Genomic DNA, 27,203 nt, shown 5'->3' on the forward strand with positions numbered 1-27,203 from the left:
CTAAGGCCCTTATGCTTGAGTTGAAAGCACTTTACTCGCTGAACCATCTGTCAAGTCCCAGAGAAGGCTGTTAATAATTAAGAAGGCAAAAGTGGACATCCATCAGTCTCTTTCCCCAGCCTCTACAGTGCTTGTGCAGTGAGACTATAAACACAATGAGTATAGTAGCCAAGAAAGAAGATGAGATGGGGCTCAAATTACATCTGAGTATCTATCTTTTGAGAATTAGGAACAATACTGAGTTCCTAATATGTTAGCATTTCTCAAGGGGACAAGACAACTATAGGAGTCATGTAATTTGTAATGGAATTCTTCTATCATGGATGAGTCAGGTTATTGTCCTCACTGAACAGACACATTCTGGATTCTGCTAGTACTGCTAATAATCATGAGCTTTACAAAGTATATCTTCCTACCTGGCACTGCAGGTTATATTACCATCAATCAAGAAACTCACTTTTTTTGGCAACAGAGGTATAACAATGCTTTCTGTTTTTCCCAGTATTCTCAGTGCTTTAAACTAACAACTTATTCATAGTATTTTTGCTTGCTTCATAGCAACTCTGAACTCTCTTGGGTTAGTTTTACTGCTTTTACCAGGAGAACACATACAGTTTTCCACTGAACTAGAGACTTCTCCCTAGCTACTAAACCAATAGGCAACAAACAGATGTTATTCTATTGTCACAAGTGACTAACCTCAATTATCAAGAAGAAAGTGGTTTGTGGCACACAACTGTGGCTAGAAGAACTTGTGTGCCTTACAAAATGTTTATGTCTAGAACCGCAACAACTAAAACAACAAAAAAGGCATGACAATCAAGAACATTATGCAATAAGCAATAAAGTTCAGTTCCTGCTACCAGGTAAAGAACCCAGAGGAGCCAAGTTTCTGCTGAAGGCAAAAATTCTGAAGGATAAGAACTGCACCTATAGATTTTCATAGTTTGTACATGTTACTCTCTCCCTCATTCTCTTTAAATACAGGGTATTGAAAGTGAACCTTTTATAAGGTAAACTTTAGCCAATAAAATATACAGAGACATTATGGTGGAATATATAATTGATATAGTTAGAAATGATTAATAGGACTGTACCCTCTTCATTTGGGTCAGAGTTTAGAACTGTACCTTTTTGAAGGATAGTTGTATTTTATTAGGCAAAATGAGTTGTTTTGTTATTGAATGGAAATCCAAAGTATTTAGCTAAAATGCCATCCCAGTTAATTTTGCATTCTCCTACTTCCCCAACTCCAAATGGACTGACTCTCTGCTTGAAACTGACCCTTCAACAGTCCTAACATTGTAATAAAAGTTGTAGATTCTGTCAGTGTTTTACTTTCCCAAGTGCTAGAGGCGGTTTTGTCAGCAGAGGCTACCCAAGAAAGGTATTTGCTCTACAGTTGGCAGGACAGGGCTGGGTGGGCCAGGCAGGCGAGGGTGGGGCGGGGCGTGGTGGGGCAGAGCAGGGTGGGGCAGAGCAAAGCACAGCAAAGTTCCTGACCCTTTTACCAGATGTAGACCAGTTTGCATCTGGAAAAAGAGATGAGACTTGGGTATTTTTCCTACTTGCTGTCACTGTTCATCAGCTCATACTCTCAGTTCCCAGACAGTATGAACAGATTTTGGCAAGAGGAACTCTAAAGTTCTCTTGCATTAGACTGCAAATAATATTTTCTAATAAAGTCTGTATTTCAGTCATAAGGGGAAAAAAACCGTTCCCCTTTCTGGTTTGTTTTTGACTTGGGATCTCACCTTCAGCTCAATTATTTTTTTTTATCCTTAACAGTATCAAGGCTATTCAATAGTTACTATCTTTAAGTTAAACTGTCCCAGTAAAAAACCTCATTGTATTTTCGTGGACTGGGATACTACTGTCATTCCTAGACTTATACTATGGAGGGTTCATATTCTTCTTGTATCATAATGCTTAGAAACAACATTCACACAAGCCAAAATTTATGTGATTATTATTTTATGACAACTATCATTTTATATACTTCTCCTTCCATTAACTCATTAATCCTAATGAGTGTCTGACAACTTTCACACACACAAAAAATAAAGATCTACTAACCATATTCTTTAGTATAAACATTAGCTGAATGAGCATAATCATGTTTGCTGTGTTTCTGGTGGCTAAGTTAATGTCCAACATGACTTTCCTTAACTTTGTAAAAACTCATATATTCCTACGAGTTATTTTAAAAACTAAAACTTCATTGCCTAGATTACAACTAATGGTCACTTACTGGCTACAGTTTTTTTGTTTTTTGTTTTTTTTTTTGGGAGACAGGGTTTCTCTGTGTAGCCTGGCTGTCCTGGAACTCACTCTGTAGACCAGGCTGGCCTCGAACTCAGAAATCCACCTGCCTCTACCTCCAAGTGCTGGGATTAAAGACGTGCGCCACCACCGCCCGGCTCCAAACAGTTTTTACAACAAATTTTGAACTATTTAAAAACCACATGAGAGTGCGAAAATATTCAAAAGAAAATACTTATCCTAAAATCAACCACAGGCAGTGGTTTCAGAGTTGACTCAATGCAAATTCATTATTTTAAGTTTCACAAACATAAAGGAATAGCAGAAAGGTGTAACTAACCAAGAGCCAAAAAAAAAAAAATTTCTTTGTAAAAGGTTAACATGTTTTATTCTACTCATGGAGAAGTGCAGATTTCATTTAACCTATGGCCAACAATTTAAAGTTTTAGAATTCAAGATGGCATAGAAATTGAGATTCCCTGTGCCTTGGTATTTAAGTAACATTATGAAACTAATTTAGCAGTACTCTCATGTCCCATTTTAAAAATCCTCTTGGGACAATAAAATGGTTCAGCGAGTAAAGGTGCTTGCTGCCAAGCTGAGGACCTCAGTCAGTTCTATCTCAGAACACATGTGACAGAAGGAGAGAACAGATTCAAGTTGTCCTGATTTCTCCATACGTGCACAATGGCACAACATGAGTGTAACACACACATACACACACACATTGAAAGACTTGTTGAGAAGGGGTTTAGTGGGAAAGTAGCAGTATCAAAATACAAATATACTGTGAAAGAATACACTTTAAAGGTATATTAAAATAAAAAAAATTATAAAGCTTGTTAACAACTACTGTAAATAGCCAGGAGTTGTTCTAAAAAAGATTTATTAACGCTAGCTTGTTTATTTCGCAGACCTGGTCTATCAAACAGTGTCTACTATTATCTATTATACCCATTTCTGAGTAAACTTAGAAAGGTTACGTAATCTGCCTATTGCTAGCTAGAAATAAAACTTAGGTAATCTTGCTCTAGAGTATGAATTCTGACAGACTTTTGAAAGCTTTGAGCAATCAAACTTTCTAATGCCTCATGACAACATTTATCAAGGGTTATTATCATCTTTGACTTACAGAAAACTAAAAATAAGTCATATAACTGAGTAAGGTTCAAACACAAAGAAAGGGAAAAATTACATCATCGGAAATGTGAGTTATTAGACTCTTGCCAAAATGTTATATTACACCAACAGGAAATAAATTTTAAGAATATATTATCCACTGAGAAAAAAATATATACAGTAGATCTGAAGAATGAAAGAGTTACAGTATTAATTTTGTCTAGTTAGATGAAGCAGACTATGCAAAAATCCCAGCACTGAGACTGATTTAAGACCTAATCACAAAACAAAAAACACACACAAAAAAAAATAGAAACTTACCTGCATGGAGGAAGGACCATAGAATCTTTTACAAGTACAGATCCAGAAAGCAGGATATACCAACATCTGGCAATAGTTTCTGAACTGTTTAAATATATAAGAAAAAAGTAAGTAAATACAAATGTCTACATATGTGTGGCTTCAATATGAATTCAAAGCATAGAATACATTCTGATAATGCTGCAAATAATTAAAAACTAAGTAACAATATTGGGGGATCTGCATGTTTCCTTACCTAATGTTATACATAGAACATGTTCACAAGGGGTGGGAGATAATTCTCAACACACACAGAGAAGGGGAAAAACACTTCACATCACCAGTAAACAGGAAACATAAGAACACTAAAAAAATTTTTTAAAAAAATTCTCATAAATTAGCCCAACTTATAGGTTTTTGGAAATTGTGCCTAAACATTGTTTAATGACACTGAAAATCAAAGTCAGTTCTTCTTTAAAATATAGTACTATACTGCAAAGGGCGAAAAGGAATTCTACCCTGCACCTCCACAGTTTTATCCTTCCTATCTCTATATAACACAATTTTAGGATTTCTTTTTTTTTTTTTTTTGTTTTGTTTTGTTTTTTCGAGACAGGATTTCTCTGTATAGTCCTGGCTGTCCTGGAACTCACTCTGTAGACCAGGCTGGCCTCGAACTCAGAAATCTGCCTGCCTCTGCCTCCCAAGTGCTGGGATTAAAGGTGTGCACCACCACCGCCCCAGGATTTCACTGTTCTTATTGTTCATCTACTTTCTAATTGTTCTCTTGTCTGTGTATAATGTTCAAACATATAATCAGAGAAGAGATACTAACTTACATTTACATATAGGATAGCAAAATATAGCACACACACACATCATAAAAAATAGAAATAGTTATGAAAGATAGGACAGAAAACACCCAGCATTAGGAGACAGAGTTAAGGGTTAAGAGTTAGACCAACATTATTATAATTAAACTTTAGGCTCAAGTGGAAAGAGCTAGTCAAAAATATGCAAAGTTAGCAGCTGTCAAGAATGTGAGAAGGTAAAAGAGGTAATACTGTCCCAGGGAATATGTATCAAACAATCCAAATTTTTAAGAAACTTATTTTAGGAAAAGTCCACTGAAAGTTAGAAAACATATTCTCACATAAAAATATGCTTTTCCACAAAGTATCAGGTGTTTAGAACATCTACTTGTGAGAAACAAAATACTACCACTGTAGACAAAGCCTATTGTAACTTACAAGTAGTTACATCTACAGACAATTTAAAATTTCATATTTTGTCACAGTCTAAACTTCAAGTCCACTAGACCTTGATTAAAATTCCAATTTCAAGCCACTACAGGGGCTAGGGGCTCAGCTCAGTGACAGAGCTCTTTTGTGGCCCACAGTCCCATTTCTAGCATACCAGTGTGAGAGTGGAGAGAGTAAATGTGTGAGAGAGAAAGAGAGGATATTCTTTTTTATATACAATTCAACAACCTCTACCAAATGCTCTAGTATTTTTAGATCTCCATATTTATCACTCATTTTCTAATTGTCGAAATGTTATAACTGTCAGTAAAAATTTAAAATACTGCAGACACTCATTAGCTCTGAACCTTAACAACTAAGCACAAAGATAAAAACACTTGCGTCTTCTTGAAAGATATTTCATTCTTAGTGTGTTCTCTTGGGATTACTTTGGATTCTGCCTACTTTACAGACATTTTAAAATAGTAGATGTCTTCTCTCACATACTTCTCCTGCCTCTGGGCCTAGAGATGGCTCACTGTCCTCTCCTTATACCTCCTATGGATATCAAACTATTCTTTTCATTAAAAATTCCCAGCTGTAAATTTTAGATCATCAGATCTTATCAGTCAGTGTCCTCTGATGTAATCTGTTCCAGACACTTCCCATTTCTTGCAAAAGTCTTGGCTGATACAAATCCTTTCTAACATTGATATCATGGGGTTTTATACCATTATACTGACATTGATATTCACTCTTCTCAATTTCTTGATTTACTTTTTTTTTGAGACACGATCTTACTCTGTAGGAGTTGTTAGCATTCCTTCTAGGCTCTGCTCCACAATTACCTGGCAGTAGCCAGGTTATCCCTGGCTTACAAGCCAGCCTAGTACTGCATGGAGTTCCAGGACAACCAGGGCTACAGGACAAACCCTGTTTCAAAAGCAAAACAACAACAACAAAAATACTTTAATCCCAGCACTCAGGAGGCAGAGGCTGGCAACTGCTGTAAATTTGAGACCAGCCTACTCTACATCTCCATAGTGAGTTCCAAGCTAGCCAGTGATACACAGTGAGACCCTCTGTCTCATCCCACAACCCTCCCCCCCAACAAATCCACCAACAAAAAAAAACCAAACCAAAGTTAGTTTTCAATTAAATAAAGTAACCAAAATTCACTGACAAAAGTCTCAGATACTTGTGTTGTATCTAATCCTTATGTTGTAAGAAAGTTATAAAATATACAGTTGATTTTACACCAAAGAAAAATACATAAATTATTATAAGATGCTGCTAAATTACTTTAAGATGCTCATTTTTAATCTTTTCTCTATATTATCAGATTTCCTTCACTAAAAGTCAGACACACAGTAGAATGAATAAAAATCTACATAATGTCAACCATTTTGTACTTAATGTATTAAAAATTATACTTGTGTTTTATAACTTTGTTATAATGAATATAGCTACATTATATAGAATGAATTTATTTTAAAAATATGATTAAATCAAGGAAAATAAGAGTTCAATTACAGTTTACAACAATAACTAAAATCTTTTACATCATGGGCTTAATACACTTTTTGGGAAGCAAAATACTGAAGGCTTTAACTAAAAACAACACAATTTTTACAGTCTTAAAGCAGAGATAGGTAGTTGTAAGTTTGTTTGATTGTTTGTTTTCTGGGACAAGGTTTCTCTATGTAGCCCTGGCTGTCTTTCTGGACTCCTTTTTGTAGACCAGGCTGGCTTCAGAAATCCATCTGCCTCTGCCTCCTAAGTGCTGGGATTAAAGGCGTACACCACCACACCCAGCTTATAATTTTTTAAAAAGCAGATATAAAAAGCATTAATTATGGCTAGGGAAATGGTTTAGGGGTTTAACAGTGCATATTGTTATTGCAGAGGATTTGTGCTGGGCAACTCATAACCACCTATAAATCCAATTCCAGGAGATCTAATAACCCCTTTGTCTTCCAAGTATATATTTTTGTAAAGATGTGGAAAAGGCAAAAATCATAATGAGAAAAGTATCTGTGGCAAGCATATCCACCAAGGATTTGATAATCCATACAGAAATTTCCCAAATTAGGCACTACAATAGAAAAATGATTAAGATCTCTAAGATTTCATTAGAAGCTAGCCAAATAAGTTGAAAACATGAGAACCATTCATCATCATTAGTAAACAGGACACTGTAGGATAAAATCATGGTGAGATAATGAAGTGATGAACAGAATGCCTAAAACTGAAGCAAGCACACAAAATAGGCTGCAAAGATTGCAAAGGTTGTTACAGACGGGCCAACAAGGCTGGGTGTGGTGGCTCATGCCTTTGGTCCCATCACTGGGGAGGCCAAGGTAGATGGATCTACATGAGGTAGGGCCAGTCAAGTCTAACCCTAACCTGGTCTTGAGAAAAAAAAAAAAAAAAAAAAAAAGCAAACAAAAAAGATGGATACAATGACTTACTACACAGCTCAAGGTCTCTGACACTGGTAAACTATAGTTGGAAGCTGGCTGATACCCACAAAATTTTAGTAACTCCATTTAGAAACTCTAAAATATGCAAAATTCTAGTAATTTTATTAGCAGGAAGATGTCTAAGTGGAATTAATAAATAAGGGTACAAAGGTGTGAGGTAAATTCCCACAGGGAGCTTATTTTTAACTTCACAATAGTAAAAATCTGGAAGTAACCCCAATATACAGTAGAACAGATAAAAATCAGCATATACTCTAATTACATCAGGGAAAGAGAACTGTTGAGGCCTGTCTCCCTACCACAGCTGTAGCTGTTTTGTTCCATGCCTGCCAGCTCTTTCATATTTTTGCTATAATATACCTGCCAGTCACTGATGCAGAAAAATACTTGACTCAGTGCAGGGTCATACTGACCACATGTCCTGTTTATGTTTTGTATGTTAAGAGGTTTGTTAATCTTAAGACATTCTACAACTACAAGCTTCATGTAGGACCCAAATTCAAGGTGAATATGAACTGTTATGTCTAAAATGGCTTGAGTCATGGCTGACCACTTGGCAGCATTTCCAGCACCTGCATATGAGCTCACTGTAGTTTTTGCGGTTTTAGCCTTTATATGCTGGTCCTGAGAAATGTCCAGCACACAGCTTTCAGCTCTCAAGCCTGAGCTATTGCTCTGGTGGATCAGTCTTTAGGTGTGTGTTCAATAAACTATCCCAACTCCTAAACCCCAACAGAACAAAGGTGGAACATTAAAGAATCTTGGACTGACATCTGCTAAATCAAACATAAAACTCATTTTATTTTTTACTAAATTTGGAAATATACGTAATGCAATAACATTTTTTATAAAAGCAATAGGTAATATTTTGGTTTAAAATATTTTGTCTTTCTTTCGCTTGTAGTTGTAGAATGTCTTAAGATTAACAAACCTCTTAACATACAAAACATAAACAGGGCATGTGGTCAGCATGACCCTGCACTGAGTCAAGTATTTTTGTGCATCAGTGACTGGCAGGTATATTACAGCAACAATATGATCAAAAGATTCTATCAGCAAGAGGTTGAAAAAGAGGTAAATTAATTGATAACAATAAAGTCACAATTTTAATTACCATTCCAAAACAGTGCTGAGTAGAACTTACTAGAAAAGAAAGCCAGTCTCTTTAGCAACAGACTAACTTTAGGTCACAGTTGCATATATTTCTAATATTGAATGCACTAGACTGCTTCCTATGTTTTGTATGTATTATACTTCAGTTTATGATTAGCAAATCAACTTTAATGTGAAAGGTCCAGATTTAAACATAAGTCACTAATCTGAGCTAATCATAAAAATACTTACCAAAAAAGCATTTGATTGCCACTGTATCTCTCATATCGCGCTCTTGTAGACATTAACCTAATAAAAAGGGTAAAAAGATAAGGCTTTATCTTACATTTTGTTTTAGAACTGTCATTTATATCAAGAACAGCTCTTAACTGCTGAGCTATCTCTCCAGCTTGCAATAATATTTTTTATAAAAGCAATAGATAATATTTTGGTTTAAAGTATTTTGCCTTTCCTTTGCTTTCTAAAAAGTAATGCAAACCAGTCATAGTGGCATATGCCTGTAACTGAGGCATATGCCAGAGGCAGGTGGACTGAGGCTGAGTCAGTCATCTGAAGACTGACACAAGTGTCAGGAGCATCAGAGTAATACAGTGAGATTTTGTATACAAAAATCAAGCAAAGTAAAACAAAATTACAAAACCATTCAAACCACAATGATGCCATGGAATAAAATTCTTATGCACATTAAAAAAATTGTCAATTCATACCAAATAATTTTATCATGATAAAATATACATTTGAACGGCTCATTACGGCCAGGAAGTGGTGGTGTACGCCTTTTATTCCAGCACTTGGGAGGCAGAGGAAGGCGGATTTCTGAGTTCCAGGCCAGCCTGGTCTACAGAATGAGTTCCAGGACAGCCAGGGCTCCACAGAGAAACCTTGTCTTGAAAAACCAAAAAAACCAAAAAAACCAAAAAAAAAAAAAGAAAAGAAAAGAATGGCTCATTCCTCCTTCTTGTGAAGAACAGTGACTGGCAACAGTATACACACACACACACACACACACATGCACAAATCTGTAAAGTTCATAGATTTGTTGCATTTTAAAAGAATCTTTAAAATATAATAAATACATTTTGATGACTGTTCTGATTTTTAGTTTTCATTTTTCCTGATATACTCACAAACACTAACACCCAAGTTATTTTATACAGAAAACAAAATGTAACAGTAAAATAAATTATATTTTAACAACCTGGTTCATCATCAGAATCTTTAACACTGAGGAAAAGCAGTGAGCTAACTGGTCATGTAAAGAAAGCAGGTTGAATGAAAATATACAAAATCACAATAATTAATGCTTCATAGCACTCTAAAGTGGCTACAATATAACCATATGATCTCAAATACACAGGTCTGACTTTTCTTCTTCTTTTTTGGTTTGCCAAGTCAGGGTTTCTCTGTGTTCTGGAACTTGCTTTGTAGACCAGGCTGGCCCTCAACTCAGATTTGCCTGCCTCTGCTTCCCAAGTGCTGGTATCAAAGGTGTGCACCACCATGCCAGGCAAGGTCTGACTTAAAGAGGAAGCAGAGAATCGTAAAGTATATGGATCTTGGCTGCAGAAACTCATGCCAGGTTAACATATTGTGCCCATCTTAAGCATCTGGCACAACTAATAAGAGAGTCTTCAAAAGGGAAATAGAAAAGTTTTGAGTTCTGTGCTGGTTAGTATATGTCAACTTGATACAAACCTAGAAATAATTAGGAAGAAGGAATCTAACTGAGGAATTGCTTCTATCAGATTGGACCGTGCGCAAGTCTATGAAGCATTTTCTTGACTTAATAATTGATGTGGAAAGGTCCAGATCACTGTGGTCAGTACCATCTGTATGTAGGTGGCCCTGGGTTGTATAAAAAAGCAACAAGAGGAGAGATGGATGGTTCAGTGGTAAGAGCACTGTCTGCTCTTCCAGAGGTCCTGAGTTCAATTCCCAGTAACCACACGGTGGCTCCCAACCATCTGTAATGGGATCTGATGCTCTATTCTGACATGCAGGTGTACATGAAAATAGAACACTCATTTACATGAAATAAATCTTTAAAAATAAATAAATAAATAAATAAATAAATAAATAAATAAATAAGCAAGCAAGCAAGCAAGCAAGCAACATGAGCAAGCCATGGGGAACAAACAATGCTCCTTCATGACTTCTGCTTCAGTTCCTGCCTCAGATTCCTGCTGTCTTCCCTCAATTATGGGCTGTAATGGGAACTTGCAAGCTAAATAAAATAAACCCTTTTCTTCCCAAGTTGCCTCTTGTTATGGTCTTTATCACAGAAACAGAAAGAAAACTAGGGCAACTCCACTATCTGGCACACATTGAGATCATAGTTCTTCGCTTTAGTTAGTCTCATTTAAATTAAAAGCACTGTAACAAAGATAAAAGTTATCACCTCATTTTATTGATGACAAAACTACCACATATATGATGGAAACTTAAATATCATGGCTAAGAAAAACTGGGATAAGAAACAGAAATTTCTATGCCTAACCTTATAAAAATTCCTAAGTTATCTGGCTCCCTGAGACTACTGTATTCTACCACCTCTTTTTTTCTCTCTGTACTAGAACAAAAGTTTTCTTTGGCCCGTTTTCTAGGCCCTGTTACAGAGGCCTCTACTCAAAACCCATTTCCTAAAAGAGGTCTTCAGTAATCATCTCAATTCAGGCAGCTACTAGGTAGTCACATCATCATGTTGTATCATACTCACAGAATTTATTTCTGAATAGCATACAATTGGTTGTTATTTTTTCTTCCTCCTTCCTTTCCTTCCTTCTCCTCCCTCCCTTCCTTCCCTTCCTCCCTCTTTCCTTCCTTCCTTTTTGTTTTTTTTTAAGACTGGGTTTTACTGTGTAGCTCTAACTGTCCTGAAACTCACTCTGTAGACCACGTTGGCCTCAAACTCATAGAGATCTGCCTGCCTCTGCTTTCCACGTCCTGGGATTAGTGTGAGCATACTCCACCCTGGCTGTATACAGTTCTTATTGTGCTTTCCAACTCTAGGACACTAGAGATCTAATCTAAGTATTTCAAATGCTTAAAATAGGATGATTGTAAAAGGTGCTTAACAAGTACCTGGTGAACAAATGAGTAACTATATAGCACAGACTAATATACCAATTACACTTACCTAAGCTGATGCTCCCTGAGGTTTGATAATATTTCCATTCCATGGAGATAAGAATAAATAATATTTAAGTCCTGTGGATCAGAAAAGTTTTTAGATTACTTTTCAAATACACACTCCAAAATATGACTCATCCCCCTCGCTCAAATCTTTTTTTAAGCACCCAACCATTAAAGACAGAGCACTGTTAACTATACAGAGGCCACAAAAACCTCTGAATTACAAGTTTTAAGAAAGTAAGGAGGAGCTCCCTCTAGGAATTCCTCTTTTTCATGAGCATGACATCTACAAAAGCCACAATCTCATTACTTCTTACCTAAGTATATCACTTCATTATTTCATTCCTAAACAGATATGACCTTTTCTTTAGTATCCACATACTTGTGGATACTAAATATAAAAATATTTGAAATGGTCACATAGGCAACTACGTCTTACCCTGTTTTTAGCCCTCCAGATTAGTCTCAATGTTTGTGGGCTTTAGGCATCCCATCTAACACCTCCAAAAGATCTGGTTTTCCCTTTGTTTTAAAGATGTATTTTATATTTAATTATGTGCATAGGGTGGTGGTAAGGAGTATGTTCATGTGATGTCTCTGGAGCTGGAGTTACAAGTGGTTATAAGCTGCTCACAGTGGGTTCTGTAAGCACAGGTCCTCTGCAAGAGCAGTAAACAGGCTTAAGCCACTTAGCCATCTCTCTCCAGCCCCATGACTTTCTAAGGACTCTAAGGAGATTCGGTGTTATAATTTCCTATAAGCAAAAAATATATCCAATGGACAGCACTACTGTTTACTCTGAAAGCAGCAAGAATTTTTTTTTTTTTTTTTTTTTGGTTTTTCGAAACAGGGTTTCTCTGTGGCCCTGGCTGTCCTGGAACTCACTCTGTAGACCAGGCTAGCCTCAAACTCTCGAACTCAGAAATCCGCCTGCCCCTGCCTCCCAAGTGCTGGGATTAAAGGCGTGCTCCACCACCGCCCGGCTCAGCAAGTATTCTTTAGCCCTCTGATAAAATATAATCTTAACTATGAGCCTTGGCATGTGAAAATGAGAAGTTCACAGAAGTCCACATTCCCAACAGAAAGGCGTGTTCTGCTACTCATGTTATTTAAGATTACTGGTACATGGTGATGATAATAAAAAGCAGGCAAACATTCTTTATATAATGTTTATCTCTTATTCTCTTGTAAGAAACATTTTCTTAAGAGCAGAGACCATTGGTAACTACTGTCACATTCTGATATGTGACTTGACAAGTATCAATTAGTAACAGAGGAAAAAGAAACCAAACAACTTGCTTTTTATTTTAGTAAGTTAATAAGGCAACATGGGAATACTAATAAAAAGAAACATTGAACTGAATCCAAAGATCACAATTTCCTACAAACTATGAAGAGTTAAACATATAGTATCTCTGATTAATCCTTATTAAAATGACAAGTGAAAAAAATTTAAGTGAATAAAAGGGATAACAAGACTAAAAAAGGAAGCCATGTCAAGCAAGAAAGTTCTACAAAGATTTGAAAGATGGCAGATAAATCAAATTAAATTTCTAATACAGCTAACAATATTTCCTCTTTTCTATTATCCCATGTTTTCCTGCAATAAGAATATACCAACTTCCATCAAGAACTGGAATCTATGTTTTCTTCTCACTGATTTTGGTTAGTTCTATGAATTATTCCAATCAGTAGAATGAGACAGGAACAAGGTTACCTAATTTCAGACTTACAAATGCAGTAAGATTAAGAAGCCCATTATGTTAAGAAGCCCATCAATGTTATTAAAGAATCAACCTTACTCAAATAAAATCTGCTGGAGATAATACAGTCTTGGCAACAGCCTAACTCACAGTGGATCCACTAAACCAACAGACCCACCTAGTAAGTTAGTCTTAGTTCTTGAATTTAGTTAGAATATGGCTCCATGACCTCATTAGTAAACTGTGGAGCTATGACAAACTATTCAATTTGTGTGGATTGTTTCTAGCCCTCATCACAGCAGCAGTTTCAGACATAATAATATAGTCGCTGGAGCTAGGTATCCTCAATTAGTACTGAACTAGTTAGTATACTCTTCTGATCATAAGAAATAGTTTTTCATGTGGGATGATATTAATTTATGGTTTTGCTATAGGGCTAGTTTAATGTTCCTACCATATCACACTATAGTCCAAAAACATCTAGATCTCCTAATTATGTATGATTTCATTCTGCTTAACAGAAAGAACAAACGAATGAATACGATGTAGTTTGTACCTTTTGGTACTTGGAAATGTAAATGCCAGAAGGTAGGAAATGAACACTGTAAACTGGGCGGTGGTGGTGCACGCCTTTAATCCCAGCTCTTGGGAGGCAGATGCAAGTGGATTTCTGAGTTCCGAGGCCAGCCTGGTCTGCATAGTGAGTTCCAGGACAACCAGGGCTATACAGAGAAACCCTGTATCGAAGAAAAAAAAAAAAAAGGAATAAACACTGCAAGACTACACTGTAAGACTGAACCTGCCATTTCAGCAAAGCTGTTAGGGGTACCCTGGGTACATAAGGACATTCATTCCAAAGGAAAAAGACTATTGGGATTTCAAATTTAGGTCAAGACAAGAGTAAAAGAGACTTAACCAAGAACCTACCTAAACTCCTAACTATAAAACCAATACATGAAAGAAGACACTTTTATTATAGTTCCATTTATTTTGTAGGGGTTCCAGTGCACAGGTGGCCAGGGAACAAGTTTTGGGAGTAGGTCTTTCCTCCCACTGTGTGTGGGAACCAAACTCAGGGTATCCAAGCTTAGCTGCACGTACCTTTTTGGGGGCTAAGCATTACAGCTCTATGAACAGTTTTTCATTAAGAAGAATGATATCAAGAAACAAAGGCAAGGGGGCTGGAGAGATGGCTCAGCAGTTAAGACTATTGGATGTTTGTCCAGGGGCCTCGAGTTCAACTCCCAGCATCCACATGGTGGTTTACAGCCATCTGTAATGTGATCAGATGCCCTCTTCTGTCATGCAGGCACACATGGAAATAAGACTGTTCATATACATAAATAAATACATGTTATTTTTTTTAAAAAAGAAACAAAGGCAAGTGACTGTTTAAACAGAAATATACACATTTGGTGATACATATGATTATTCAAACCATACTGCCTTGTAAAGAACTAGCATGTAGAGAGTAGAAATTTGCAAAGCAGGAAGGAGATGGAGAGGAACTATACCAAAAGTGGGTTCTAGAAGCCTGCAAAAGTTCCCCCTCTAGTCTTGAAGACACAGTGGTCACCACATGCAAATATATAAAATTAGATTAGAAAAAGAAAGAACAGTATATGGTAGCACATCACTATAATCACAATACTCAAGAGGTAGAACCTGAAGATTCAGAATTTTGGAGAATCAGAAGTTCAAGGTCATTCTCAGCTACACAGAGAGCTTGAGGTAAACCCAGGCTATAAATACTGTCTCAAAATGGGAAAAGGAAAGACCAACAACAACAACAACAAAAAAAAAAAAAAAAAGGAAAAATATTTTTTCAGGTTAATAATAACTAGGCTAAAACAGAAAAACATTTCAAGAAAGAAGTAAGAAAGTTTATTCCATAAGAAATACAACTATATTTCTGAGTGTGACTCTGCAGGTTTGGAGATCTTGATTCCTAAGGGTGTATACAGGTTTTGAGGAAAGGAACAGCGCAAGACTCTTACTGCAAGCTATAGCTACTAGCAGAGTAACTTTAAACTCTAGGGCCTAAGAAGCAACAGGCAAGGACAGCTACTGATTTGAAAGAATAAACTATCTTCATCAGCAGGGAGAAATAGACCTGCTTTTATATAGTGCTTCAATATAGAATAGCAATTACTAACATAGTTTTTAGTGATCAGTTATCTGGAGAAACTACGAAGTATATGAGGGGGTGTATATAGGTTACATGCAATACAACGCTTTTATATAAGGGAGTTGATAATCTACAGATGTAGTATCCACCCACTATGGTCCTGGAATCAACCCCTTGAATTCAAAACCAGCCTACCTATATCATGAATGTCAAGTCAGTCAAGGCTCCATAATAAGACTATCCCAAAAGCCCACTCTTAGGGAGGGGGTGGGGTGGGGGAGCCAGAATTGAGTTTGAGTTCTGGTTCATGTAGTAATAGTCCTATGTAATACTAAACTAGCAACATTTGGAAGCTTAGGAGAAAAATGCATTCTCAGGCCCAGAATCTTAGGGATTATGTTTCCATGGCTCCAGTCTAGTTTAATAAGCCGTACAGGCGTGTCTTCATACACTAATGCTTAGGTTTACAGGCAGGCGCCATGTCACTCTAAATTATTTGTCTGGTAACATACTAATTTTGGATGAAAGCAAAAGAACTAGGACGTTTACTTAATGCTTGTTCTTCCAATATAGCAACCTAAAAAGATACAAAACACTAAGCCTTCATACAAAGACAACTTCCAGAACACATGGGTAGTTATTTTTTTACTTTTACTTCTTTTTTTTTTTTTTTTTTTTTTTTTGGTTTTTTTGAGACAGGGTTTCTCTGTATAGCCCTGGCTGTCCTGGAACTCACTCTGTAGACTAGGCTGGCCTCGAACTCAGAAATCCGCCTGCCTCTGCCTCCCAAGAGCTGGGATTAAAGGTGTGTGCACCACTGCCCGGCGTTTTAAACAGAGGTAGAAAGAAGTTTCTTGGGGCTTTTGTATCAGTTAACCACTATGAGACAAGACTGAGGAAATACATAACCTATTAGGCTTCCTGCTTATGCAAAAGAAACAAAATCTATCCTAGCAAACCCCACTCCTCTAAAAGAAAAGAAAATGAAAAAAACCCATTAAGAGCTTAAGGCAAACTGAAAGGAAGTCTTATAGAATTTTGTTTGCAGTCACAAATTCAAATGCTAGAAAGGGAAACGCTAATCACTTACAAAGTGTACTGGAAAGCTATTTGATGGAGCCTGAAAGGAGAAGCAGTGAGGAAGACAGAAAATTAACCATCTGGGACATGACAACACCCTAAATCACTAGCATCTGTTTCTTTAACTGTACCAACAAAGTACTGCAGAAATTATGCAGAGCACTAAACGAAGACCAGGTTATGATTGGGAATAAAATAAAATAAAAGCAAAAAAGTGAAGTCACACACTGCAGTTAGCCACAAACCATATACACAATGGTGGCCCCATTATGGTGGAGATGAAAAATCCCTATTGTCTAGTGACCTTACAGCTGTAACAATGTCATAAGGCAATACAGACTCACATGTCTGTGTGATCCTTGTGTAAACAAAGCTTCGGTCCTGACAGTTGTATAGAAACAGAATAACACAGCTATATATAATAACCAGTACTTGATAATGATAAGTGACTCCATCACTGGTTTAGATTGTTTCACCATACCTTTTATTGGTGCTGTGCACGCTCATTCATGCACACACATTTGTACATATGGAGGCCAAAGGACAACTCCTTTTGTCACCATCTATTTGTTTACTTATTACTGGTGACACTAAGGAATTCACTAAGGCTGGTTGACCGCCAGGTTAACAAGAATCCTACAAACACTATCACACCTGATTTTTCACATGAATTGAGGATTAAACTCAGGTTCTCATGCTTGCAAGCAAGGTAAACACTTTACTGACTGAAATCTCTTCCCAACTCTTTCAAAATTCTTTGAGAGTATGTATGCCTCTACTGACATTAAGAAAAAGGGTCAGGAATACAGCTCAGGGGTAAAATGTCCAACTAACATGCATAAGGCCCCAGGTTTCATCCATAACACTGCTAAATTAAGTTAAAATTCACTGCAAATAGTATATGCAATGCTATACCGGCACAAGCCTCACTCATGTTTATCCCATTTCTTAACCGTAGTAAGATGCCACAGAAAGTGATTGAGCTGCACTACGTTGGTCTGTGTAAGTCCACACAATCACAAAATTGCCCAATGATGCTTTTCTCAGAACATAACCCCATTGTTAACTAAAGCTTGACCAGTTTTTTTAATGTTGATCAGTGACTTCTCTGTGTGAAGGTAAGTGATGGAGTCACTGTCATCCTAAAACAAGCAAGCTCTCCTGTACCCTTCATACAATCCAAACCTACAGCATTTATTGTAGCTATATTCTATGGGCTCCTGTTTAGGGTACAGTGAAGAAGTTAAACCCGGTTTTAGACTTGATACTCAGTACCAGGCCTCCTATGGCAAAACCCAGTGTTAGGCAAAGTCACATGACCCCTGACAGCAGCCCACTATCCATTACAACTATGCTTAGGTCAGGAAGTTGACTACCTCCTTCAACCTCAAGCAGTAGAGGGAAAATAAGATTCCATTTGGTAGGGAGCAGAGCATAAAAGCTAGTCAAGGGCTTTGTCCTAGAGTTCTATGCCTGCCCTAAAGTGAGACCAAATACCTGTAGAAACTGAATGCCCTATATGCAGGCTAGAGTTTACACATAAGAGACTCAAATCTGGCTCTTGCAATAGGGAGATATTTGTGTATGGATAGAACAAGCTCCAGTTTCAGCCTGTATTATTTCCAGCCTTAGACTGGTTCCACGGCACATCTAAAGTAGTACAGTTTTCTGTAGCTGTGAGAGACTCAGGTATGAAATAGCTTAGCATCATCTTTGGTAGCCAAAGCACTGTCTCTACTACCCATTCCCAACTTCAGTCAGTGCTGGTATTGACAAGTCAGTATTAACTGATAGGACTCTAAACTGCCAAAGTGGCAGATATGTCCATGCACTAGCAGGACAGACACATGCTTCACTACCACCAGCTATGGACTTCAGTACACCCAAGATTGTTAAACTTCAGCATGTAAGGCCTGACCAGGGTTAAGAGTCAGCCAGGTGGACCAGGACTGAACCTTCATCAACACTATCCCAACATTTGGCAGCACAGTGTGGTATAAGACCAGATTCATGGGTCAGGGTAGTAAGCACAAAGCTACATGCTGTAACTTAGTGCTAGGCTGGTCAGACAGTCTCTGAACAGTCCCAGTACCAGAATTAGACTAACATCTATAACTGGTTGTAGTTATCTTGGGCCAGGAGTCCACCTCAGCAACAGGCAGCTCATAGTACTGTGACCCTTGGTCAAAGGATCCTACGTGTTGTGCTGGTAGTATGTGGGCTCAAAGTACTACTCATCTTACAAGTATTGGTGGCTACTGGTATGATATGAAAGCCCAAGGATCAAAGATCTATCCAAAGAGACTCTTTTTGAACAAGGCTGAATCCTGCACTGTTATATAATAGATACCAGAAAGAAATGTGGAGCTAAGGATGAGGCAGCAGGGCCTACAGGACCCCAGGCAGAAGCTTGCAGTTAAAAGACTAAACTTTCTTGGTTCTTTCCAAATGACATACATAGAATCTACATGAGACAAACCTAGGCTTAAATTGTGTTTAAGTACCAAAGAGGTGACAATATTGCAGGACAATATTGCAGGTACCCAGCAAATGTAGACTCTCCATCCAGTGCTGGCATAGTGAAAGTGACAACAGGCTCAAACTATGTTATATCAGAATGATTAGGATACCCCAATGCCAAAAAACAGCATGAACATTCAATAGCACATGCCACAAAACATTAAGATATTTTAAGAAAACAGGATTTTACTTCAGTCAGCGTCAGAGCTCTTAGAGAACTTGAAACACCAATTTTAAAGAAACTCAATGAGATTGAAGAAAACACACACACACACACACACACACACACACACACACACACACACACGGTTTCAATATTTTAACAGAGAAACTGAAAGAGGTAAAAGCAACTTTTACAAAATCTATCAGAATCCTTTAACTGAACAATACAACTCAAAAGACTTTAAAACTAACAGAAGGCATTGACAACACAACAAATGAAATAGGAGAAAACAACTGGTGACCTTATAAACAGCTACTGGAAAACATATGGTGGATGTTGGCTGGAAAGATGGCTCAGCAGTTAATGCTTGCTGCTCTCACAAATGATGCTTGTTCCTAATACCCACATCATGTGGCTCACAACTCTGTTAACTCCAGTCGTACGTAGCCTAGGGACCTGACACACTCTTCTGACCTTCGTGTGTGTGTGTGTGTGTGTGTGTGTGTGTGTGTGTGTGTGTCTGCATGTGAGTGTGTATATGCACATGCACACACACACAAACACATATCTGGGTAAAAATACATAAAAATTACATGGGAAACAAAACTATGGATGCTTTGTGATGGCAAAGAAGGAAACTAATATTCAAGTTACAGAGTCTAAAGAATTTACAAATCCAAAAAAAAAAAAGTAGAAAACAAGTTTAGTGAAACGGAAACAGAATTTGTATTAGGACACAAATATCCATATATAATAAAAGATTAAAGGTAACCAGTTACATCTAACTAAAGCAAGTCTATCCCAAGATATCTCTATAGCCAAGCTCTCAAAATAAAAGACAAAAAAAGATTTTAAGGGCTGGAGAGATGGTTTAGCTGTTAAGAGTACAGGCTGTTCTTACTGAGAATTGAGTTCAGTGACTAGCACTCACATGACAGCTCACAACCACCTATAATTTGGTTCCAGAGGCATCTGATGTCCTCTTCTGGCCTCTGCAGGCATGCAAGTAGTGTAAGACATATATGGAGGCAAAGCACATGTGTACATATAAATATTCAAAAGACTCTATGTGAAAATATATCAATATCACATGCAAGTATCCTAATTCTCACAACAGCAGCCTTAGCAGGAATCTTACAAGGCAGAGAAAAAGTAGAAAAACAGTCCATATAACTGTTTAAAATGTCTCTGCTACCCAAAGTAATTTAGTGACTCAATGCAATCTATATCAAAATACTGATGACTCTTGACACTTTACACAACAACCACCACTACCACCACCACCGCCTCCCTGAACTTGTAAGAGGTGTTTGACCAGATGGAGTAAGTCAGAAGACAAGACTATCCCAAACAGAAAAAGACAAGAAAGAGTTTTGGAAATCCATAAAGGGAGTGAAAGAATATCTGAAAATGCTAAGAAAAACACATGTGATTAACTAAAGAGCAGGCAAGCATAGCATCTGTGCCATACATAGTTCCTAGGTGGGGAATGGGAGAAGCAAGGGCAAAAGATAAGCCAAGCAAGAAGCATATATTCTCAAGAAAAGTCCAAAGCCTTGATAAGCTTCAAATCCTGTTGGAGGTTCTGGTGAGAAACAAATTCCTTTGGTGAAAAAAATCAATATAAACTGAAGTCCCACTTCATCACTTTTTACATGAGATCCTAAGGGCAGAGCCAGGAGCCATCTTGAGATGGAATCTATTGTTAAGCTGAGAATGGGGAACCACAAGTCTGGGAACTGTAATCAGGCCTGCCAAAGATACAGGATGAATAAAGGTTCAGGAAAACAGCTAAAGAGAACAGGGAATCAGATAGAGGCTGGTAAGCTGGAGGGTACAGGGAGATGGAGGACTCTCCCAAGCAGGCAAGTACATAAGGAATGATAGTTTCTTACCAATGGCTTATCAACTGAAATAGTTCTGGAGTTTGACAGCCTGAGGTCAGTAGCTCATCAACCTCTGGAGCCACCTATCAACACTTCCAGAGTCTAAGAATGTTGAAGGTTCTGTGGTGTACTAAAGAGCCACTGACATATCGATCTAGCAGAGAGATTGAAAACCAGAAGATCTTTAAAGTATGAAGACATGTCCTTTACTTATTTACTTCTCAGTGTTGTGACTGCTTCTCACACTTCTGATATACTTGAAAGAAACATTCCCCCAGAACCTCTGGCAGGGGAGGGAACCTGTCACAGGGTGCAATCTAAGTGTGGCCAGCAGAGGCCACTGGTGTTCAAACAAGGAAAGTTATCAATGAAGACAGCAGTGCCAGACACCACAAATCTGCCTAATAAATTTAGCAACAAACCGGGCAGTAGTGGCCCCACGCCTTTAATCCCAGCTCTTGGGAGGCAGAGGCAGGCAGATTTCTGAGTTTGAGGCCAGCCTGGTCTACAGAGTGAGTTCCAGGACAGCCAGGGCTATACAGAGAAACTCTGTCTTGACAAAACAAAACAAACAACAACAAAAGAAACTCAGCAACAACATAAGGCTCTAAGAAAGACAGAAGTCAAGTTTAACTGACCCTCTCCAGCCCTCATGCACAGAAATTTATTGAGCAATATTTTTCTCTTTTCTATCATTCTACCATGTAGCCTCCTCTGTTCCCATACTATTTTTAATAGCACTTTAAACTATTTTAGATGCTCTTATATTTTTAGTCCCCTTCTTGCATTTACCTAATTTCATTTTTCAATTTTTTGTTATTGGGAAATCTTTATTTTTCATTTAATTTTTTTCAAATCTCGTTCTTTTCTCTTCCATACTTCTCTACTGCTTCTTTTTCATTTCTTTCATTTAACCTATTTCTCCCGGTTCCTGCCTTTCTCCTTCATTTATTTCATCCACTTACTATATCCACACTAACCTTAAATAATTTTAACTTCACAACACATTATATGCAACCTTGTCATTTTCTGTCCTGTGATAATTAGCTGATGATATCAGTGGGCTTCAACAATTGTGAAGTATATTTACTGTGTATAGTTTGATGCAGTTTGCTGCTAATTGTACTTTGTTTTCTTCTCTCTGAATGGTAATGGGGACTGAGCAATCATGACTGACCAGTAAAGAAGCCAGGGAGGAAATGTAAAATGTACCTAGATTCAAATGAAAATGAAAGCACAATTTATCAAAACCTCTGAGATATAGCTAATGTAACAGGCCTCCAGATCTTAGAAAAACAGACATCATGTTAGAATCAACATTCTGATCTTAAATCGTAACATGTAGGCCTTAACATGTGCCAAAACAAGAACATAGATGTAATCCTTTAAAGACCTAGTCTACAATTCCAGGAAGTCCCTAAATGTACTAACTTTGCTTTTTGGCTTCTGTAGTTCTGCTCCCTGCTATCTGTAGTATGACAAGCAGAATGTGTTTTTTGTACATAAAGACAAAGGCTTGGGGTTGCATGATTTGGGCAAGTTCCCAATGCAGCTGCAAGCCAGCAATAAAGAATTTCTTTTCAGCTTTAAGAGTTTCTGTGTAATGGTCTCTGGTGGTCTTAGTTTTACCTCGAAAAACTAAATCAGTGATAAGAAAAGTGTAGAGTTATTATCTTAAGTCTTTGTCCTACTGATGTGATGAGATACCATGACCATGGCAACTCTTATAAAGAAAAGCATTTATTGGAGCTGGCTTGCAGTTTCAGAGGTTTAGTCCACTTATCAGCATGTCCAGAAGCATAGAGGCATCAGGCAGACATGGTGCTGGAGAGGAGCTGAGAGTTCTATATCTGGGTCCTCAGGCAAAAGAGGGGAAGGGGAAAGGGAAGGGGAGAGGAAGAGCCCGTACGCCACTTGGCACAGCTTGAGCTTTTGAAACCTCAAAGTCCACCCTCAGTAACACACTTCTCTAAGGTCATACCTTTTAATAATGCCATTCCTTGGTGACCAAGCATTCGACTCTAGAAGCCTATGGGGGCCATTCTTATTCAAACCACCACAGTTCTGAAAATGTTAGGTAAAATATTGTGATACAGTATTAAAGAATAAAGACAAAGGAAACAAATCTGTGTTCAATATAGACACAATCTCACCTATAATACTTCTTTTACTTTTGCACTGGTGAGAGATCAAACCCCAGATACTCACACATTACAGGTAAACATTATACCATGGAAATAAATCCTATACCCCTTCTGTAGTTGTTTGGCTCTACAAAATTGAACTTGTAGGTACACAGTGTAATGGCCAATCTTAATTGTCAACTTGACAGGATTTAGAAAGGTAAAAATACACCTCTGAGTGTTGTCTAATGAAGGTGTCTAATATGGCTGCACAATCAATCTCATGGACTGTGTCCTGGACTGACAAAAGAGAAAGTCCACTGAGCATCAGCAAGCACCTGTCTGCATCCTGACTGGAGGTGCAATGTGACCAGATGCCAAAGCTCCTGTTGCCATGCCTCCCTGCCATAATGTTCTCTCTGTTCCTCAAACTGTGAGCTGGAATAAATTCTTCCTTAAGTTGCTTTTGATATGTATTTTGTCAGTGAGAAAAGCAACTAATATACAAAGAGTCAACTTCACTGCATAAGATGTGACTAAATGAATGGCATTTACTTATTATAGGCAGACATGGTATACTGGTGATTCCAGAACTCAGGAGACTGAAGCAGGAAGACACCAAGATTAAGGTCACCCTGAGTTGTATTAAGACACAGTCTTAAAACAATAAAAGAATTAAAAGCATTAATTGGTGGAGGAAGCATCTATGTAAGTATCAGTACAAGAACAACAACCAAAAAAAAAAAAAAGAAAAAAAAGGCCCAAAGTTAAGAAAATACCTTCGTTCATTATTCTAAGTAAGGTCAGTACTAAAAAAGACCCTGTTAAATCACATGGCTTGAACAAGAAATTTTATTTTACTTCATTGGAATTCAGTTCCTTTTCACATGCAAACCTCATTTGGCAGTGATGTTCCCTCTTCCCATTCATATCAGATAAAATACCTCTATTACCCTGTTATGCAAGTTCTACTATGGATTAGGGGTTTATAGAATCAATCTTATTGTTTGCCATGTGTCAAAGGCCAGAAGCTCTCCCACTGCCAAAGTTATCATTTATAACAAAGAATCAGGAATGTAGCATTTGGAGCATACTCCAGAAGAGCAAATGAGTGCTGCTTATGATTCTAGAACCTGGAATTTTATAAAAGAATTCATTCTCATGTTTTGTTTGTGAGACAAAGTCTTATGTAGCCAAGGCTAGCCTCAAACTTAGGAAGCTGAAGCCAGCTAGCCTTGAACTCCTAATCATTCTGTGTGCTAGGATAACCATTCTAGTTTTTTTGTTTGTTTTAATTCAGAAACATTTTTATTTTCTAGTCTCCAAAAACCCAAACTGACAGGTATGGTGGCACACACCTTTAATCCCAGCACATAAGAGGCAGAGACAGGAAGATCTCTGTACATTCAAATCCAACCTGGACTACCATAGCAATTCCAGGCCATCTAGGGCACAAAGATGGGTGCATATCTTCAGTCATTTCCCATGAATGGAAACTTAACTTTATAGAATAGGTAAAAAACAAAACAAACAAACAACACCCAGAATCTAGCATAAGTCAAGAGGTCAAGGAAACCCATGCGTAGTTCAGGCTCTCCTCCTCCAGGAACCAACACTGCTATGTTATTCCACTTACCAAATCTGATCTAGCTTAGAAATCTTCTTCCTTCTGGTGCATTTCAGACTGTGCTTCCAGCACCACATTAACAAAGTTATCAAATTCTAGAAGTGTATGAGGTGGGTTGAATATGCTTGCCCCAGGGAGTGGCACTATTAGGAGGTGTGGCCTTGTTGGAGCAGGTGTGGTCTTATTAAAGGAAGTATGTCACTGTGGGGGTGGGTTTTAAGAGAGATTCCTCCTAACTATCTGTAATCAGCCCCAATTAAATATTGTCCATTATATGAGTTGCCTTGGTCATGGTGTCTATCGCAATGAAAACCCTAACACTAAGAAAGTTGGCACTAGAGACTGTGGTATTGCTGTGATAGGCCTGACCATGCTTTTGTTTGGAGGAATGTGGATTTTGGGACTTTGGAAAGGAGTGGAATGCTTTAAGTGGGCCTTAATGGGCCATCCTAGTAGGAATATGGAAGACATTGGTGCTGTGGGTGATGTGAACTGTGCAGACATGGCCCAAGAGGTTTCAGTGGAGACAAATTTCAGTATGTGGCCTAGTGACTGTTTCTGTGGTATTTTGGTGAAGAATGTGGCTGCTTTTTGCCCTTGTCCGAAGAGTCTGAGGCTAAAGTGAAGAGATTTACATTAACTGCATTGACAAAGAAGTCTCAAAAAAGCCCAGCAGAGACTTTGTTCTCTGGTTTAGTTTCTGGTTGGTTTTTTTTTTTTTTTTTTTTTTTTTTTGTGACAGGGTTTCTCTGTGTAGTTCTGGCTGTCCTGGAACTCACTCTGTAGACCAGGCTGGCCTCGAACTCAGAAATCCGCCTGCCTCTGCCTCCCAAGTGCTGGGATTACAGGCGTGTGCCACCATCGCCCGGCATCTGGTTTAGTTTCATGAATAGCATTTTGATCAAGCATAGCAGGTAAGGTAAAGTACAAAATGTATGGTTCAAAAAATAAATGAGCACCAAGTAGTAGAATGGAGCTGAATTTCATGTCCAAGTATATTAAATGCAATTAAGAGAGTGGCCACCTCGGAACGAGATTCCACCGAACTAAGCTTACTATATGTGTGTTTGCAGTTGAACAAGTAATAGTTATATCATGTTAAGCATTACTGCCTGGCTATTGTTTTCATTTGGACCTTTAATCTGGGATAAATTACAATCCAGAAATGGAGGGCACACTTGTGATCCAGATCTTGAGGCATAGTGGCCATGAAAAGCTTTAATCCCAGAGGACAAAGCCAAGCAGATCTCTGAGTTCAAGGCCAGCCTGGGACAGAGCAAGTTCTAGGTGAAGAAAAGCTTAAGTCCAGCCATATTGGTACAAGCCTTTGATCCTAGCATTCAGGAAACTGAGCCATTCGTATTTCTGCATTCAAAGACAATCCACAGAGCAAGTTCCAAGACAGCCAAGTTTAGGCAATGAAAGAGTAGGAAAACATTAAGCTGGTGATAATGTAATAGAACTAGAAGGCCATATTCTAGCTCCAGCAAGCAGCAAAACTTGGCAGCTTTAGCCATGTGGCTCAAGTTTTAGAGTCAAATCTATTCTTATAGAAGGGAATACTGGGACAACTGATGCTCGTTAGCTGGAGCCAGGAAATGAGTGGTGATTAAGAAAGAGACCAGCATCACTGAGGTGAAATCTTCTGGGAAGTGTTTTCTGAGAGCACAAAGAAGCTGTGTTCCAGAGATAGCTAAGGTTGTACATTGTGCTTCAGCTGAACTTTAAGAGTCATCCAAGTGGTACTGGTTTTGAAGGCATGAAGGGGTCATGAAGAGCAGCTAAGGCTTGGCACTGCGTGAGTCCAGGGAAGGCCACTGGTAAAGGTGCAGCCTCAATTACAGTTGATGGCCCAGGACTGAAAAGGGGTCCTGAAAAGAAGATTTCACCTCAGTGATGCTGGTCTATTCTTAATCACCCAGAGCAACATGGCTGAAGCTTGGCGCTGTGAAGAGAGCCTGTGAGAGGCTATTGGTGAAGCCTAGTTGCAGTGGAAAATTCCAGTGAATCAGAGATGCCAGTAGCATGGGATAAACACCAAGAACACCAGCAGCAGTAGAATGGAGTCAACCAGGGCTTAGAGTGCTACAGAGGTCAGAGCTAGACATGTGACCCAAGCCTTTTGAAGGAGCCCAAATCATGTGTGGATCTCAGACATTGGAACAAGAAGCTGTAATGTTGAAGTTGTCTTGGAGATCCCAAGATATTTGAGATGCTAGAGTCCTGGGATACCTGCCCAGGAAAGCTGCTAATAGTGAGTGGAACTGGCCAAGGAGAATTGTGCTGTAGTCAACAAAGGAGAAAGGAGTTGGACATGGAGATG

At 38.2% G+C, this 27,203-nt stretch overlaps 1 protein-coding gene across 3 annotated transcripts in view; it reads right to left on the reverse strand.

Annotated features, from left to right (window-relative positions):
- The window catches only part of Rapgef6 (Rap guanine nucleotide exchange factor 6), a 168,327-nt gene that overhangs the window by 133,835 nt on the left and 7,289 nt on the right, over positions 1 to 27,203 (reverse strand). For 2 of the 3 annotated variants that reach the window (XM_028775866.1, XM_028775868.1), the window contains exons 2-4: positions 11,655 to 11,725; positions 8,750 to 8,806; positions 3,703 to 3,786 (exon numbers count right to left, since the gene is read on the reverse strand). In XM_028775866.1, the coding sequence (XP_028631699.1) occupies positions 3,703 to 3,786; positions 8,750 to 8,806; positions 11,655 to 11,725 (212 nt within the window). The remainder of the gene's footprint in view (positions 1 to 3,702; positions 3,787 to 8,749; positions 8,807 to 11,654; positions 11,726 to 27,203) is intronic. The other variant, XM_028775867.1, reaches the window with a different exon arrangement.

This window comes from Grammomys surdaster, unplaced genomic scaffold (genome assembly GCF_004785775.1).
Source record: "Grammomys surdaster isolate TR1022 unplaced genomic scaffold, NIH_TR_1.0 262, whole genome shotgun sequence".
NCBI classification, from domain to species: Eukaryota; Metazoa; Chordata; class Mammalia; order Rodentia; family Muridae; genus Grammomys; species Grammomys surdaster.